This window comes from Clinocottus analis, unplaced genomic scaffold (assembly GCF_023055335.1).
Source record: "Clinocottus analis isolate CAN_PGR_092001 unplaced genomic scaffold, fCliAna1.0.p SCAF_11, whole genome shotgun sequence".
Taxonomy (NCBI): domain Eukaryota; kingdom Metazoa; phylum Chordata; class Actinopteri; order Perciformes; family Cottidae; genus Clinocottus; species Clinocottus analis.
Genome location: NW_027175832.1, coordinates 2,777,845 through 2,795,218, shown reverse-complemented (window position 1 = coordinate 2,795,218; position 17,374 = coordinate 2,777,845). Strand labels below are relative to the sequence as shown.

Genomic DNA, 17,374 nt, shown 5'->3' with positions numbered 1-17,374 from the left:
ATATCAAAAAGGTAATTTTTGAACACCAGTCTGATGTGCCAGTTTGGTGGCTGTGTCTTTTTAACTCAATACAATACTTTTATTGTTCTCTCTGTGAACAAAATTGACTATAATTACAGAGGAGAAGTGCCACCGTGATGTGGTGGCTGAGCAATCCACACACAAAGCTTTGGCATTTTAATAGAAATGGAACAGTTCAGTCGTGGGTTAATTGTGACAGGTAGACTAAAGAGGACGTTCTCGCTTCTTCTTACCGGGGTTTTTTTGTTTGGAGAACCGTCAACGCTTCGATCTGACTGCCTTCGAAAAACAAGTTGATTTAACACACGTGTTATTTCGCTGTCTCGCAAAAACACTGCCTCTGTCTATGAGATGGGAGGGGGGGTAGTTTTAATTGATAGTCCTGTTTTAACCTTTTTAATTGGCCAAAACTATACAGAAACTGATGAAATATAATCTAAGGAATGGCTAATTAGCGGCAGAGTGTTTTTGCTGGTAACATTTAACCAGATAATCAGAGTTTAAAATGCAGCGCAGTAAGGATTAAGACATTTCATACACCATATATATATATTTAAAAAACACAGCCCTGCCGATACGCATTCAACCTATTCATTAGAGTTAGCCGTCACTCTGTCAGTCGCCTCCTTCACACACAGATTACAACATAAAAAATTAAAGATCTGCTTTTTTTTTGCTTTTTTTTGACACTGAACCAAACAACTGCAGCATAATGCTGCCACAGCGTGTGATTTTAGAAAGACATGCCAACATTACTAGAAAAAGAGGCAAGATGTGTCACACAATAGCATCTTGTGTGTGTGTGTGTGTGTGTTTGTTTTCTCTAATGTCTAAAAGTAAAAGTTACCTCTTGCAACACTTATTAAACGTGTATGCTTGAAGGCGTTTTAAAACAAATCCCCGTGGGAGTTTGCGTTGACAAACATGAGGCGTAAAAAACACATCGTTGATCCCCAAGATATTCTGGTTGTCGTTTACCTCAACGACATCCACCCTCGACTGAAGCACAAATGTGGCAAGAAACTTGTATTTAATTAATAGCACGGCATTAGAAGAGTCTCTGTCTACACACACATATATACTGGAGGCACTAACAAGCCAAAAGAGAGAAATAATTACCTTTGAGCCACGTGAAGCAGCATGATACGACATGACTGTCAGTGTTAGGACCAGGTATCTTTTCATGAACACATTTTTAATAAAACCAATTATGAAACTCACACACAGACGCTTCAGACTGTTAAAATACAAAACCCTCTGTCTTTCCTTGACAACTCGTAGGAGGACATATCGCCTCGTAAAATGGATTTAATTGTCGTGTATGAGCAAGAATGCGTCTGTACATTAGACTGCACAAAGAGCGTGAACGGATAAAAAAGCATGTTTCATTTTCCGCGTGAGACGACGAATATCAATCGATTAACAATAATGAGCTTGAAAAACCTGAGCAAGCAGCATTATCAGAGTGTGCAAAAGCAATGCTGAAATTGCAGAAAGATTAATAGAATTTTTTGCTGACATGTAACAGAGTTGTAATAGCGAAAGCTGTGGACCAAGGATAAAATACACACAAAATGCCATCACACCAGAGTTAGTAAATATGTAAACTCATCTGTTGTGACACGCACTTGATGGGAAATGTTGCTATGCAGACTACAATAGGTGGTCAAATACTGCACATTCTCTTTTAATTCAGTTTATTTTGAATAGCCCAAAATCACTAAGACAAGATTTTCCTCCGAGGGCTTTACAATCTCACATCGAATCAGGAAAAAACTCCCCCAAATAATGAGGGTAAAAACCCTTTCACAGGGAAAAAAGGGAAGAAACCTTCATAGAGCAACAGAGGAGGATTCCTCTATCAGGATGGACAGAAGCAACAGATGATGGAGAGTTAACAATGAATATGACAGAAAGTATTCAGATAATGAGTAGTATATGCACGGTACACAAGAGGAGGGGCATCAGCAGGGCTATGACAGAGGAGAGAGAGAGAGAGAGAGAGAGAGAGAGAGAGAGAGAGAGAGAGAGAGAGAGAGAGAGAGAGAGAGAGAGAGGGAGGCGGTGTAAAAGCATCGAGGTTGTGTGTCCGTGCTCAGCAGCCAGGTTGAAAGAGCAGATGAGTGTGTGGTGGAGGAAGAGCGCGCTGAGGAGGATCAAATGACTCCGAGGGCAACAACAGACTATACATCAAACTACTATCATCTACTGGAAAGAACGAAGGCAAAGCGGGTGATCACAATACAAATCGGAAATTGAGTCTCTGTTCTGACACTTCCACATTCATGAATCAGGGGGAAAAGCATTCGGTGACTCGTAATCACACGACTGGTTTCACGGTAATGCAGCGTGAATTACCTCGTAAGCCGTCTGCCCACAGTTCATCTTTCATGTGGGCGCACAACATAATACTTTGACATGTCAACAAACTGTGGATAACACAAATGAGGTCGTTAGGTCCCCTGAAGAACACTTCCTGGTACAATAAGTTGTGATGCAGAAAGTCAATATTTTCTGCATGTGCAGGTTTTGATCTGCTTAGTACTAAGTAAAGAAATAAGCATCATATTGGTGGTCTAATATAAGTATGTAGTACAAGTGTAAGGACACTTGTTGAAGGACATGACAATTATGGCGAGCAAACGCCAAAAGAAAAACTCTAGAAAGCTTTTTAGGTCCTTGACTTTTTATAATTAATAAATTGATTTTCTGCCAGTAGCACTTCATAACTTTCCTACTTGTGCTGCACATAATGAAAGCTGAAGAACATGGACCAGGTGACAAAAAAAAGACAGAACACACCACAAAAAAAGAAAGAGAAAGAACAGAAAAATAAACTAGTTTCTCATATTCCTACTGGGGATTTTTAATTAAACAACAAACACCTCCACATGAGAATATTTGAAAAAGAAATACTGCAGGTTTCCAATTACTGTATATGATTATTTATTTCATAGCTTAACAACTTTTCGCACTTCAGTGTGGTTTCTTTCAGTATGTCAGGCACAAGGGTTTGCTCGCACCCGACAAGAATTAAAGAAAAATACATTTATTATTTTGCTACTCCAAGAAAAAAGCCATTTTCAGGAGGATATTAGATTAGGATTGGGCAATAATAAAAAACAATGCCTGTCTTTTGGCAAGAAAAAAATATATATATATATATATATATATATATATATATATATATATATATATATATTTTTATATATATATATATATATATATATATATATATATATATATATATATATATATATATATACGTATATAAGTTTTAAACTGACTGGCTTTTAATTGGCTTATAACACTTATTTATTTGTATTTTTCATGCAACACAACATCTCATAAATGTAATCTTAGCCCAAGAGGCATGAAGCGTCTCATCAGCAGGTGTCTCGGGGAGAGAATGATAAGTTTTCTAAAATGGATTTTGCAAAAACAATCCATTATGCACACACAGAGAGAGACACGATATACAAATATGATACACACACAAACACACACACACACACACACACACAGGGGGGGGTCATAGTAATGTCACCTAGTTCATAACTACAAAACAAAAACAACAACAGCACGATGGCCGAGGTGAAGACACGCTCTCTGTAGTGAACGGGAGGCTCAAGCCTGGAAAGTTTACCACAAAAAAAGAAATCAAAGACGAAGACAGTGATCTGAGATATGAGACACAAATCCAAACCCTCACATCTAATGTGCTGCTGCCGGGAAAGCAGAAGAACAGAGAGTCAGTGACACACAGCCAGAGAAAGGTGGGATGGTAGAGAGACGACGGAGAGACAGAGATAACACTTCTGACTGATGACTCGTGAAAATTAAAACCTCCTTTCTTCTCGAGGACATACTTTCATTCCCTCTGCCTGCTGTGATTTCTTTCTTCCTCAGCATAAATTGCAGCTTCAGGTACACCAGGTGCAGGAGTCTTTGTATGTATGCAGACGTGACTGAAGGTGTGAGAAAAACCTCACAGTCGCTCTTTCTTGTCTGTTTTTCAAACACACACACACACACACACAAACACACACACAGCTATGTTCATTCTCCTCTCAATATATTCTTTTGTTGTGATTTGTTTTTCACTCACACACCGAGTTGCCTTGTAGGCAAAGTATTAGAAAACTTAAAAGCATTTCCTTTGGCATGACTCGCTGTAGGATGTGATGTTACACTGTGTAGTTTCACTTTGTAGCCTATACCTCTGCAACGCACACGCAAACCTGTGGCTGTTAAACATCTCCAGAATCATATCTGCTGATGGAAAAAAAAAAAAACATGGCTCTTTCATGATTGCTACTTGAGGGAATCAAAAGCAATAAAATAAATAAATAACAAAGCCATTTCAAAGCGTATGTGAGGCTTTGGAACGCACACAAGAGACCCACACAGGACAACTTGAAAGGAAGATGGAAATGACTCAATCAATGTGTGTGTGTGTGTGTGTGTGTGTGTGTGTGTGTGTGTGTGTGTCATACTCCCAAGCGGATGCGAACACGGACAGCCGTGTACACCACGAACACGTGAGTGTTTCATATTATTCGGCCGGGATTGAACACACACGCTACACTACGACGTTAACACAATATATTAGGTGTGCAAATACACAGCAGGCTAATAAGTTTGCATTGGAATTATAATTAAAATAGTGTGCAGCGGTGCATGTCTTCATAACTTCAAGCTTTATCACGAGTCACAACAGACCACGGCTTATTGTTTAATAAAATGATCTGCCAGCCTGTGTACATAGAGACCACTGATAACAATTCAATGACACCACGGACACAGCAGAGAGGCAGTCTGTAAGTTGCTGCTGAACATTGCTCTATTCAGCCCAAGTATGACTGAGGACAAGCCATTTTCTGATTTTTGAATGCTTATCTGAAGACTAAAAAAATACCTCGCAAGAAAGAAATCCACTAACTACACGGAGGTGCAACAGTATTCAGCCTCCTCCTCATTCGCCCTTGGATCTGCTATTGCTGCCGACACAAAGGCTATTTTTTTTTTCCAATGTTTTTGTGTCATGTCAGTTGGACCAAACAAGCTGAAACCAAACAATCATTGGGTCTAATTTCATCTAGTTTCATAAAAAAGAGTGATTTTTTTTTAAGACACCACGAGGAAACTAATATCAGGCTGAGCGAATCAATGTCAGTGTCGCAAAACCAGAAATTTAGCAGTCGATACAGACAACAATTCAACTCCACGGTTCTCTATAACAATTCGATACCGCCATAAAAAACAAAGATCAAACAATAAATACCATGTCCTTCTACGTACATTTCCTTGTTACCTTAACTATCTCTCGTCCTGCCAACGTCAACATTTCATTGTTTAAAATGCAGCGCTGTCAGGGAAAACGAGGGCGGTGGGTAACCGTGTCATATATTATGATATCTGCTTTAATAAAAATGCTTGGACCATCTGATGTTGCTTTGTATTCTGAACATTTAGCCCATGTTGTAGAGAATAACAAGATTTGCTGTGTAACTCAGCCTCAAGATACAGAGAGATGTAATGTTTGGTCCATATGGTCCAGCCCTAACGTAGTCTTTCTGTTCCACTCAGTGTTTCTAACGCCACATGCACAGCACGTTCTCCTTTCTTTTCTCTCCTCTGCAGCACCACTTCAGTCATTTCATGAGAAGTTGCCACCTGGCGAAGAGGAAAATACGTCTGTCTTTATAAAGAGATTCACTCCGATAGTTCTTAAAAGTACAGGAGTGTCCGAGTGTGTGAATGTGTGTCGAGGCGTCAGTGAGAGAGACCGGGGCAATGTGTGTGTGTGTGTGTGTGTGTGTGTGTGAGGGGTGTCTTTCAGAAGTCAGCAATGCATGCAATGTTTATCCACCACATATTGAGCAGTGCTGACCAGAAAGCCCCACCGGGGCCCATCGGACCAGCTGGCATGATACTGGCACAACCCCACACACAATCTCTCTCGCTCTCTCACTCTCTCTCTCTCTCACACAACAAACACTCTCATCGCCACACATACATCATCCTATGGCAGCCCTTCCATTCCACTCCTCTCCTCCACCTTACGCCTCATCAGACATATTATAATTAGCCGTGCTGAGTAATTAACATCCAAATTAGGACATTCATTTGCATATCTGCCCTCATTTGCATATACTTCCAGCAGCACACAGACCTGACATTCCTCCACACACACACACACACACACTTGTAAATGCCAGGACAAAGCACAAGGGTACTCAGTCTGTTTCAACACAATTGCCTGATATCCCAACTCGTGCACACAACTAGACAATACAGAACATAAACTTGGGGTAGTAAAGGAGGGATTAAAAGAAAGAAAACGTGGACACAGACTAGAAAAGGGAGAGAATATAAATGTGTTTGAGGATCCTGAGGATCTCTGAGTACATGTCACTCTCCAGATGAGAAAAGGGCAAAGTAAGAGAAAAGAAAGAAGACGGCTTCTCCACTTATGCAACTCACTTAAGCCCACAAAACTTTTGGAATTGAATTGAGAGAGAAAGAGCAGCGGCTCTGGAAATCAGAATGAAGGTTGCTCGAGCTTGGAAAAAAAGACACCGACAAACAAAAAGCAAGAGAGAAAGAGACAGAGGGAAAAGAAACAGGGGGGAAAATACAATGATAAAGCTGAGGAAAGAAAGGAAATAGAAAGGGAAAGAGGGAGAAGGGAGACAGGACGAGCCGAGCCGTTTCCACATTGTTTCAGACATCGTTTCATTGCCTCGAAGAGGGAAACCTGAGTTATGCTTCCACGTTCCATATCGCTTCTACAATTTATGTTCCGGCCAGGATAATGCAGCAAGACGGCTCCGTTGAAAAGACACCCATAAATCTGATCTTGTTTTCTATTTTTTTTCCTCTCCCTTTCTCTCTCTTTCAGCACCGCATTCAAATCCTCTCAGTCTGTGTTATTTGGTATTCATGTGCTCTGGTCTATATTCCGACTATGTAAAGGTTCTCAGCGGCGAGCCTTTGTCTGGTGTACATACGCTACTCTATTCTGCTGAGCTTGTAAATGCAAAACCTACACAAACTAAAAAAACTCAATCTCTGTGTCTCCCTTGTACAGCGAGCAAACATCCAGCCGGCACACAGGCCTTGAAATGACAATCATTTCTCTAAAGCCATTTTCATAAGTTGTTTGGCAACATGATATTTAACCTCCAAACCAGATTATGTGTATAGCCACATTGTGTGTCGATAAATCTTGTGAGACATATACATATAAATATATATATACATATATACAGTATCCACATACTCTTCTCTAAACTTAAGCTAAATCTAGTTAGTCTTCCCTCTGGCTCGCGGTCACATAGAGGTCTTTTATAAACAAGGAAAATAATGATAATGTTTGGTTGAGCACAGACAGCCAGTCAGCCCAGAGTTTTCACCCCAGAGACCCAATTAATACCACTGTAACCGCCGCTACCCTTCATAGACAACTGTGTGTGTGTGAGTGTGAGTGAGAGAGAGAGAGAGAGAGAGAGAGAGAGAGAGAGAGAGAGAGAGAGAGAGAGAGAGAGAGAGAGAGAGGGAGGCAGACGTGAAAACAGCACAGGTAAGATTGTAACTGATTGCAGCGCCCTGGCCGTGCAAGCCCTCCCCGAGTACTAATCGATTATCACAGTGACAAAATCATCATCACTGGCCAGCCAGCCAATCACGACAGGCTACATAACTGCTGATATCCTCAATAAATGTCGTGTCTACGGTGTTAATCATATTAAAAACGACCGGGGGGGCATGTGAGGTTGCCTCCAAGGCACAATGTGATGTGAAGAACAGAGTCTGCAGCGACCTTAAAGGGTGACAGAAATGTGCTAATATGTGAAATCTTACAGTATGTTTAACCTAAAATTGCATCCATTCCCTATAAGTTTCTAATTTGCTGTTGCCTTATGTAATGTGTAATGTATACATGGAATATATTTAGTATTAAACACGCTGTGAAATTGGGTTTGAAGACATTACAATGAGTGAATACCGCTATTACACTATTGCCTACTACTGGGCAAATAATTAATCGATAATTAGAGTACCCCCTCCCTCACATCTACACACACGCGCGCGCGCGCGCTTTTACAGGTGCGTTACAGTATGGGCTGCAACTTCCCCCCAGACTGAACACCTGTCCCGTTAATTGCCGTCTGCCGTCACGTGAACTTTGACTAACTCGTCAAATAGTTGCCAAGAAAAGATGAAGGAAAAAAAAAACGCATGAAGTTACTGAATATTCCGCAGAACTTACTCGACACACACGTACCGCCATCGCTAAATGGCGACGAAGTTGTCGGACGGGTTGGTGCTTTTAGTTGTGCAACTCAAACGCGACACACAAAAAAAAAGCGGTCAGACATTTCGATGCCAAAAATGATTATTTTTTTACGTCTTTTTCCTTCTCGTGTTCCTACCTTTTCCGCCGAGAGCGCAGGAGTGGCCCAAAATGAGCCAAAACAGCAAGAACGGGACCCCGAGTGTCTGCATGTTTGTCGAGCGGTGTGTGTGTGAGGCTGATGTCTCTGCGTCCTCTTCCTCTTCCGAGATCCTGGATCTCCTCCCGCGCGCGAGGATGTTCTCCTCCTCTTCTTTTCTTTTCTTTTTTTTTCAACTCGGTCGCGCGAGGGATCGTGGAGAGGTAAAGAGACTATTACCGGGCACTGTGGGCAAAGAGAGAGAGAGATACTGACGTTTAAACAGCGTCAATAAAACAAAGTTTCCGGATTTTGATATTCAAAATAAAACAATCGACTGTTAATGTTAAATGACAGTATCAAAACAACGCTATATTTATAAAAAATGAACATTATAGTATTTTATATAATATATTTTCACACTTTAATGTATATGGCTGCTCTAAAACAATGGTTCATCCAGGTATGACACATCGTGCACATTTATTTTGAAGAATACAAGCGTCCTTTCTGGGCAAACTCTGTCTTTGTTTGGCGAGCTTGCCCATGGCTGTTAATGAGACATAAGGGGCTAGTAATAGAGAGGAGGGAGTATGAGGAGGGGATCTGTCCGAGATGGAGTGTGAATGTGTTGGTAGTTTGGTGTTAAGAGGGGAAGGAAATGGTTTGGACACGCAATGAGAGAGCTGCTGTAAGCGAGAATGTGCTGTCAGTGATTGCATTCCTCTTCAAGAAGACAGCTACAGTTATTCAACCAATTCAATAAACCCCGAGCCATGGCAAGGACACCAGACGCTTACCAACATCCCAGGAAATAAAGCAATGGGTGATTTTCCTTTTTTTTATGGGACCTAGAGAATCACAATACCACGAGCACACAGGAAATATCCATTATCCTGATTCATGTTTTGCAACACATGAAAGAGCTTCCAAATCAGTGTTTTCCAACCTTTCTGGCTTGTAACATCTAAAAAATAAAAGCAAAGGAGGTTAAATTAGCCAGTAATTCACAAGAAAGAAAAGTATGGATACCTAGTCAGACTATCTCTTCATTATTTTGAAACTGACATTTGTCTGAAATGCAATATATCGGTTTATATTGACTGTAACTTCAGGGGCAAAGCAGCTCCTATAAAAGCTCTTATATTATTGACCAATTCATATTCTTAACATGAAAAATGATCAAAGGACTTGTGTATCGTGAAAGAGCCACACTGATGTCTGAGATTACTCAACAACCGTCCTCCGCTCATGTCCTGTTTACGTTAGGCTGCATTTGGAAAATATATATTAAAAAAACACTTTAATGAAGGTGTAATATGAACTATGTACTTGTTTTCATTTTCTTACAGCAACATCCCTTTTATAGTCGAGTGAAGCAGCTGCCACAGTATGTCCTAACAAGAGCCTGAACAGCACATCTATACTCCCCACCGCAGATTGGAGTCTTTCTGTTTTCACCCCGTGGCAGAATCCCCGGTTTTCTGTAACGGCCGTATGTTCTTCAATTATTTCCCCATGCTGCTTTGTGTGTTGGGTGTGGGAGTGTGTTCTGGGGATTAGAGAGAGAGAAAGAGAGGGCAAACCTCTAGTGAGTTAAGAGGATAAGAAACACAGAACAGACAAATACACACACACACACACACACACACATGCAGACAAACACATGCAGGACCACATCAACATGTGCACACAGTCACTAACACACACATACTCCCAATTGGCTGTTTCCATGGGAAGTGCCAGCTAAGTTACAGCAGAGCAGTGACGGAGGAAAAATGGTGTAATGAGCATATTGTCCTTCTAGCAAGCCATCAGCTCAGCAACCATTCAGGACAGGTGACGGAAGGAGATATTCACTGTGCATCACTGAAGTATACACATCTTACTCTTAACATTTCACACAAATGTTTGTTTGCCTTGTTTACTTTACACGTTTTCCAGCATCTGCATTCTCAACAAGTTATGTCTGCCAAATTGTTATTGTTTATAACACCTGTATGATTAATTCTAACTGTGATTCAAACTTTGATTTGCCAAAAATCTTCATTAAAAAGCAAATCAATACAAGACAATGTTCCTCCATCCCTTTGCATCTGGGAACTCTTCTTCTGATTATCTGCACTAACTCTGGTGTGGCATCACAAATTATTGGGTAAAACAAACTCCTCTCTGGTGGTATAAAGGGAGTTGTAGATTTTAACTGATACAGTCTGAGCAGTAAAATCAATTTTTAACAAGTTTTACCCCAGAAATATGACAGTATTTGTCTTCACGGGAAAAAATTTGGGATTTATGCACACAATAGTTTTTCTTTAAAGTCTTAATATTAACCTATTTGAAATGCAAAAGGCCCCTGTAGCCCATACTTCATTGTCGGGTTCAACACTGAGAATAACTGCACTTACTACACTATGAAATATGTGAAAAAGGTTATTTGTGCATGCATACCAAGTATGCACACGTGTGCAATTCTTGCAGCCACAACTGTATTCATTAGGCAGTTTACTGTATTTTCTAGTGGCTTCAACCAATGCTCTGTGAAATGCCATAGCGCTTACTTGAACCATCCCATTCTCTTCAATGTTATCCATGTCCCTCTGCAACAAAGCAGAGTTATTAGAAAAGCCAATTGTCGTACATCCATTGTCAGGCAGTCAATTAGTGTTCGACAAAGCTTCTCCTTTCCATCTGACAGGCAGTTAGCAACAATGAAAGGTTACCAGGAGCACGCAACTGTTTGATGTTGCACTGCTGTAAAGGTCAGCTGACATGATTACAAAAGAGGTCTCTTCTGAGAAGACACTCTCCTTATCCACATAGGACCAAGACAGTTTTGACATTCTGTATACCAATGTAATACTGCTCGCAAATAAATAACTAATGCATGACAACAACGTCGGACTATTCACTGCGTGTCATTTGAAAGACCTGTGCAGTGTATTTCAGTACCACGGAGAGCTCCGTCCCTTTGCGCAGATTCACCTTCCTCCACCAGGGGTCGCAATTCAGCCACTTTGTCTCCGCGGAACCATCGAACGACAGCTTGGCAGTACAGCGGAGTGGAAACAGTGTGACACACTTACCAAACAGTGATGTGAAAATAAGGTAACCCTATTCTTTTTCATTCCTAACTTCAGCTGTTGTGTCTTTGGTTATGTGACAGTTTCAATGTTCTACTTTTCAGCGTCATTTAGCTATACATTCATTCACACGGGGTCTCGTCGCTTTCCGCGCGAAGTTAATTCATGTTAGCTTCATGTTCAACACCAAGACGTCATTGATTTGTCCCCCTAGTTTCCAAGTTACGTAAGTTTGCGTCAAAGCGAACAGTGAGGGTCCTTTTCTCTGTTGCACACATCATGCGCCTGTCACAACCACCGGAGCAAAGAAGTGTGCACTTCCACACAGGAAGTTACTTATGATTAAAGTCCTCAAAGACGGTGAACACCACATGCAACACATTACTGTCAGTTTGTGGTTTGTTGCCCCACGAGCTCAAAACTTACAACGTTTTTCAATGCAGGTCGTTTAATGTTTGCTGTGCACTGTTTGCATACAGTAGATGAGCAATGTTCCTAATGAGTATAGTATAATGATATTCTTTATAAACAAGGAGCACTTAAACACATTAAAGTGACACCATAGCATGAGACATAGAGGAGGTTAAAGACTACTAATTCTCACGAAACATGTATAATATACTAATAATAGGCATTACTAATGCTGTTCTCATACATTGAAAGGTGCTTTTGGGTTTAAAAACTCCCACCAAATCAGTTGTAAAGACACCTAAGATGAACCTCTGCCAATTGTTGCAGCCCTGCAAAATGTCTTTAGATGTAAGAGCTAAAGTTTTTCTTCACAGTATCTGGTAAAATGTTCTTGAAGAGGACACACACACACTTCTGCAAACCTTATTCAGTCTTTCCGCATTTGACTTTTCTTTTGCTTTCCCCCCAAGGTTCTGTGACAGCGGTGTGAGGTGTAAACCAAGATGGCCACCCACCGTGTTCCACTCATCTTGCTGGCCTGTGGCTCCTTCAACCCCATCACCAACCAGCACATGAGGCTGTTTGAGCTGGCCAGAGACCACATGCACAGCACAGGTCAGATGCAGACTTCAGCCAAGAAATTGTTCTGTTCTTGTCTATTTGCTGAACTATAGACAGCAAGAGGGATCATTAAAATCATTTCATTGATTGTTTGCAAGTATAAAAACAATTATATATCTTTTTTTTCATGATGTTGCCTGATGTAAGTTCCACACCTTGTTCTCAGTCACCTTAAGCTGTGTGTCTTGTTGTGCGCTGCCACAACATGTAACCATGTAACAACCATGTCAGCACACAGATCCCTTTATAAAAAAAACACGGACCCATTAACCTCCAAAGCTGCTCTGCATTAGTGTTTCTGGCCCGGTCACATGGTCACAACAGCATCATTATACTGGTCATGCTAAGTCAGCTCTATTCACTGTGCAGCGTTTCACCGGGCAGGGACATAAATAATGCTCTTACAGTTCCCCTTTGACCCCTCATCTATAAGACATCAGCTGACTTGTTTCAGGGTAACCATCAGAAAAGTAGTGAAAGCTGCATACTGGAGTTTTTACTCTCCTGTGAGTGTTTGTGGAATCTGTTTTAGACTCTTGTATTATCTCAGTTTGCTTCTGTGTAGCCCAAAATAAGTTAGAATTTAAAAACTTTTAGTCTAACTCTCATTGCTCAAGGCTTTTTTCTAAAACCTTCAAATCGCTCACGCTGCAAATTTATATACTCCATGACGTGACCAAGCGCCTTCATCACCCTGTTTTTAAAAAGATAAATCGTAGCAATCGCCTTCAAATGTGAGATTTGACGAAGCGCTAATAATATTAACATCAGTATCTCAGAGATTTACTTAATCTTCTGATTCATATTCCATTTTTGTATCGGCTATCATGACCCAGAAAAAACTGCATTAATCTTCTTCTCTTCCTTCAGGCCAGTACCAGGTGGTGGGTGGCATCGTGTCTCCAGTGAGTGACGGCTATGGAAAGCAGGGCCTCGTGCTGGCTCGGCACCGAATTGCTATGGCGAAGCTGGCGCTGCAGAGCTCCAACTGGGTCACAGTTGATGAATGGGAGAGCCAGCAGCCAGACTGGACGGAGACTGCGGTCACCATGAGGTAGACAACAAGTTTAAAGCCACATTAGAGTTGCTTCTTTTGAAAAGAAATTCAAAATTACAAAAAGTTTTCCATGCAAGATCATGCTAGAGACCATAGAATAATCAGAATCAGCTTTAATGGCCTTTAATGTTAAATTGCATATACATGGTATTTGATGTTGGTTACACTTTGCTCCTCGTACTTATATACAAAGATAAATATTTTAAAAAAACATTAAGAAAACAGAAAAACAGTCAACATTGGTCTGTAGTCCAGAAAGTGCAGATATTGCAGCTTTTGGGCTAACACTAGGGTACATTTTGTGTGCAGATAGTCAAAGTAGTGGGACCGAACACTGATGGGTGTTCCTTCATTTTGTTTCTGTCGACAGAACCAAGCACATCTTGTCATAGTTCATAATCATCCTCAGTAGCTGCTGTTGGTTTTCATTAGCTTTTAGTATTTCTGTCTGTTGTTAAATCCTTTTTTAAGACAAATATTAGTTCTTTGCATATATGTCCTAGTTTTACCAGAGCACCAGCAGAACTCACATGGATGTGCTCTCCTTTTGCGGCTGCACTTCTTAATGCCAACTTCAACTGCGTATAGGACAGTGTGTTGCCAGGTTCTGGTCTTTTTGGGGCTGCCAGACTGGACTGGAACCATGTCAGGACGGGGTTTTAGATGAGGGGAAATCAGGGGCACCCGCTGTTAATTTCCCACAGAGTGGGCATGGTGTAGTTACAAAAGGCTGTCTGGGACATGAATATGAGTGAAGAGAGTAGGTGATGGGAATAAAGCATATCCAAGAGTATTGTTCCACTCCATATTGCAGTTTATTGTGCAGGAATATTCAATGTATTATCAAGGTAATACATGTTGTAATGGAAAAAAAAGTGTTCTTCACACTGAATCATTGCACAAACTCTCTGTACGCGATATGTTTTTACACAATTTTGATTTATTTAAGGGGGTAAAAAGGTATCTTACACTAGTATCAATGAACTTCTTCCATTTTATTCACTCTACTGTTTTCCCGCTTTGCATTCTTTACAAATCCCCTCATGAGTGTTTGCGCAACACGGGTGCTGATCAAGGTATGAAGTAGCCTGTTGTTACCCGGAGGCTGTGAGCAGGCCGCGTCACAAGTCCTGTCACTCCCCAACACTCACACACACACTCACACACTCACACACACACACACACACACATGCATGCAAATGTACTGGAGCACTTTTTTAAGAAGCTTTACTTGGCTTAGTTTCTGTGACTCATCAATATTTCCCTTTTCTTAATCCGGTTCAGTTTGATGAGGCTTTATTGGCACATTATTTAGATTTGAATAAAGTCAGCTATGGTCATGCACGAACAGAGTGAATAATAAACAAGACACTCGTAACAAAAGAAGTTAAAGGGTGAATTACAAAATAATCTGAATAAGGAAAAGTCTGTGTATTACCATTTCTTGAATTTAAGAAACATATTCTAAGTCTCTCTGTCTCTGTCTCTCTCATATGTTGGCTCATTTGACAGGTATCATTATGGGGGTATTCTGAATAAGTATGAGGAGAGCACAGGAACGCACGACGACTCCAGTGGAAACCCTGTTTCCCTCCCAAGTAAGAACCTATTTAGTTCAGACATTCATCGTCTCCAGAGGATGAATAATTCTTTTGGTGATCCGCAGATTTTTTCTTCGGCGCCACCAGCAGGTTAAAGTACTTTGATATATATTTAAATATCTGTTAAACTAATGAACGTGGCTCAGTCTCAGCCTCACATTGTGTCACATGTTAAATAGAAAATATAAACTCAGATGGTGAACAGAGTAAGGTCGAAAAGTGCGCGCGTGTGATATTTTCATTATTAGCATGTTAGCATGCTAACTTTAGCTTGGAAGTACAGCCTTCGAGATCCACTTGCGTGACTGTTGGCTCTCTTCCATTGTACAATTTACTTATTTTCAGCAAATTACTTAAGGATTTGCGTCAATCCCGACTATTGTGCCTGCGCTTAGCACGAGCAAAGCATAACTGTGCTGTGTGGAATTGAGTGAATGTGGTTAAAAGGGTATTAGGGATAAGTTTAATACTTTACAAGGACATCTGTTTGGGCCCTTCTGCTTTTTTACACAACACGACATAAAGATCTATAATTGGCGTGAGATCCATCTCAAATTTAATGGGATAAAATATGTATTTTTGTAAAATAAAAAGGTTGCTGTTTAGGTCTCTTTTATTTTATTCTATGTTGAGTTTTCTAAACACAAGTCAAAGTTCAATGTTTCAGTGTCAATGTTTCAGTGTTATTGACAAAAATCTCAGCTCCCAGTAATTGGTGTTGATGTGTTTTTCTTTAGCCTCCAGCGCCGTGCATATCTAATTTATGTTTAATGTTCAGTCAGTTTTATGAATGTTGTGATTTTCCCTCTGCCCGGTCCAGACTTAACATGTTTACTTACCTTTTCATCGCAGGGTCACACCACTAATGCCTCAAGATGTTGAATTTACTCCTCAGCAGTATGAGAACTCATTCATGCACATTCTTACTTATTGTGCAATACTTTATACACATGTTTACTTATTGTGCAATAATTTTATACACACTTATTTCATTTCTATTTATATCACTTGATCTTTATCTTTATTTATTGTGAACAAGGCTGCTGTACTCCTGTAATTTCCCCACTGAGGGACTAATAAAGGATTATCTTATCTTATCTTATCTTCAGAAGACAATTACCATCTTTTGTTATGGGTCTTCCATTTTTTTGTAGATTGATAGTGAATTAGCCGGTTGGCAAACACCTTGTGGATCGGTCTAATGAGTGAATACTTTTTGGCTTTCAAATGAAAGTTGAGGCGAGCCCGTTGTTACTTTAAATCAACACGCAGCAGAACTGCTAACCGTTTTATATTCTCAAAATAAATCCTAGTGCGCTGCAGGTCTGGCCCCTGGCTGCATATCAACATATCGCTTCTCTTAATAATCCCAGCTTGGTTAGTTGAGATGGAGCAGGCGTCTTCCTCACTATCTTCCTCTGCCTCTCCCCTCTTCAGGCCCACGTCCGCAGTTAAAGCTCCTGTGCGGAGCAGACTTCCTCGAAACGTTCAAGATCCCGGGCCTGTGGCAGGACGACCACGTGGAGGAGGTGGTCGGACGTTTCGGCCTCGTCTGCGTCAGCCGAGGGGGGCTGGAGCCCGAGCGAGCCGTGCACGCGTCGGACACGCTCTCGCGCCACCGCGGGAACGTTTTCCTCGTGAAGGAATGGGTGAGGAACGAGACGAGCGCCACGGAGGTCCGCCGCGCTCTGAGACGGGACGCGAGTGTGAAATACCTGATCCCAGACTCTGTGATTGAATATATCCACCGGCACAACCTCTACACGGAGGACAGCGAGAGGATAAATGAGGGCGCGGTGCTGAGGCCGCTCGCCAAGCAGGCCGTGAAGAGTCTGGATGACTGACGGACGGACCGCTGCAGCATCGAGCTGAGCGTTCACCCAGAGATTAGTGCGTCTCTTCAGAGACGGGAAGCTTTCACTGAACTGCAGTGTGAGAGAGGTTTGCACAACCTGCAAACACACACTTACACAACGGAGTGTTGCAAACACTGAGCCTCATCTTTGTGTCACAGTGCCAATGAATGTTTGTCTGCTAAAAGTTTTCATCCTTTGTAGTTTTACACACTTTGATGTTTTCACATCATCGCAGAGTTGGACGGATGGAAATAAAAATCCTCTTTATTTGAAAAGGAATTTGTCT

At 41.1% G+C, this 17,374-nt stretch overlaps 2 protein-coding genes across 2 annotated transcripts in view; one reads left to right on the top strand and one right to left on the bottom strand.

Annotated features, from left to right (window-relative positions):
• The window catches only part of clstn2a (calsyntenin 2a), a 115,728-nt gene extending 107,032 nt beyond the window's left edge, over window positions 1-8,696 (bottom strand). Inside the window, exon 1 of the mRNA XM_068568771.1 lies at window positions 8,460-8,696. Within this exon, the coding sequence (XP_068424872.1) occupies window positions 8,460-8,532 (73 nt within the window). The 5' untranslated portion in view covers window positions 8,533-8,696. The remainder of the gene's footprint in view (window positions 1-8,459) is intronic.
• Window positions 8,697-11,510: 2,814 nt separating this feature from the next.
• Window positions 11,511-17,367, top strand: nmnat3 (nicotinamide nucleotide adenylyltransferase 3). The gene is made up of 5 exons (XM_068570624.1): window positions 11,511-11,567; window positions 12,424-12,568; window positions 13,445-13,628; window positions 15,144-15,229; window positions 16,670-17,367. Exons 2-5 carry the CDS (start codon window positions 12,457-12,459, stop codon window positions 17,074-17,076), a joined length of 789 nt encoding a protein of 262 aa, XP_068426725.1. The 5' UTR covers window positions 11,511-11,567; window positions 12,424-12,456; the 3' UTR covers window positions 17,077-17,367.
• The last annotated feature ends 7 nt before the right edge of the window (window positions 17,368-17,374 follow it).

Bases quoted from the DNA above. Each gene is read 5' to 3' on its own strand.
- nmnat3 (XM_068570624.1), top strand. From the start codon at position 12,457: ATGGCCACCCACCGTGTTCCACTCATCTTGCTGGCCTGTGGCTCCTTC. The intron at 12,569-13,444 runs GTCAGATGCAGA...CTCTTCCTTCAG, and splicing joins AGACCACATGCACAGCACAG to GCCAGTACCAGGTGGTGGGT. The intron at 13,629-15,143 runs GTAGACAACAAG...CTCATTTGACAG, and splicing joins GAGACTGCGGTCACCATGAG to GTATCATTATGGGGGTATTC.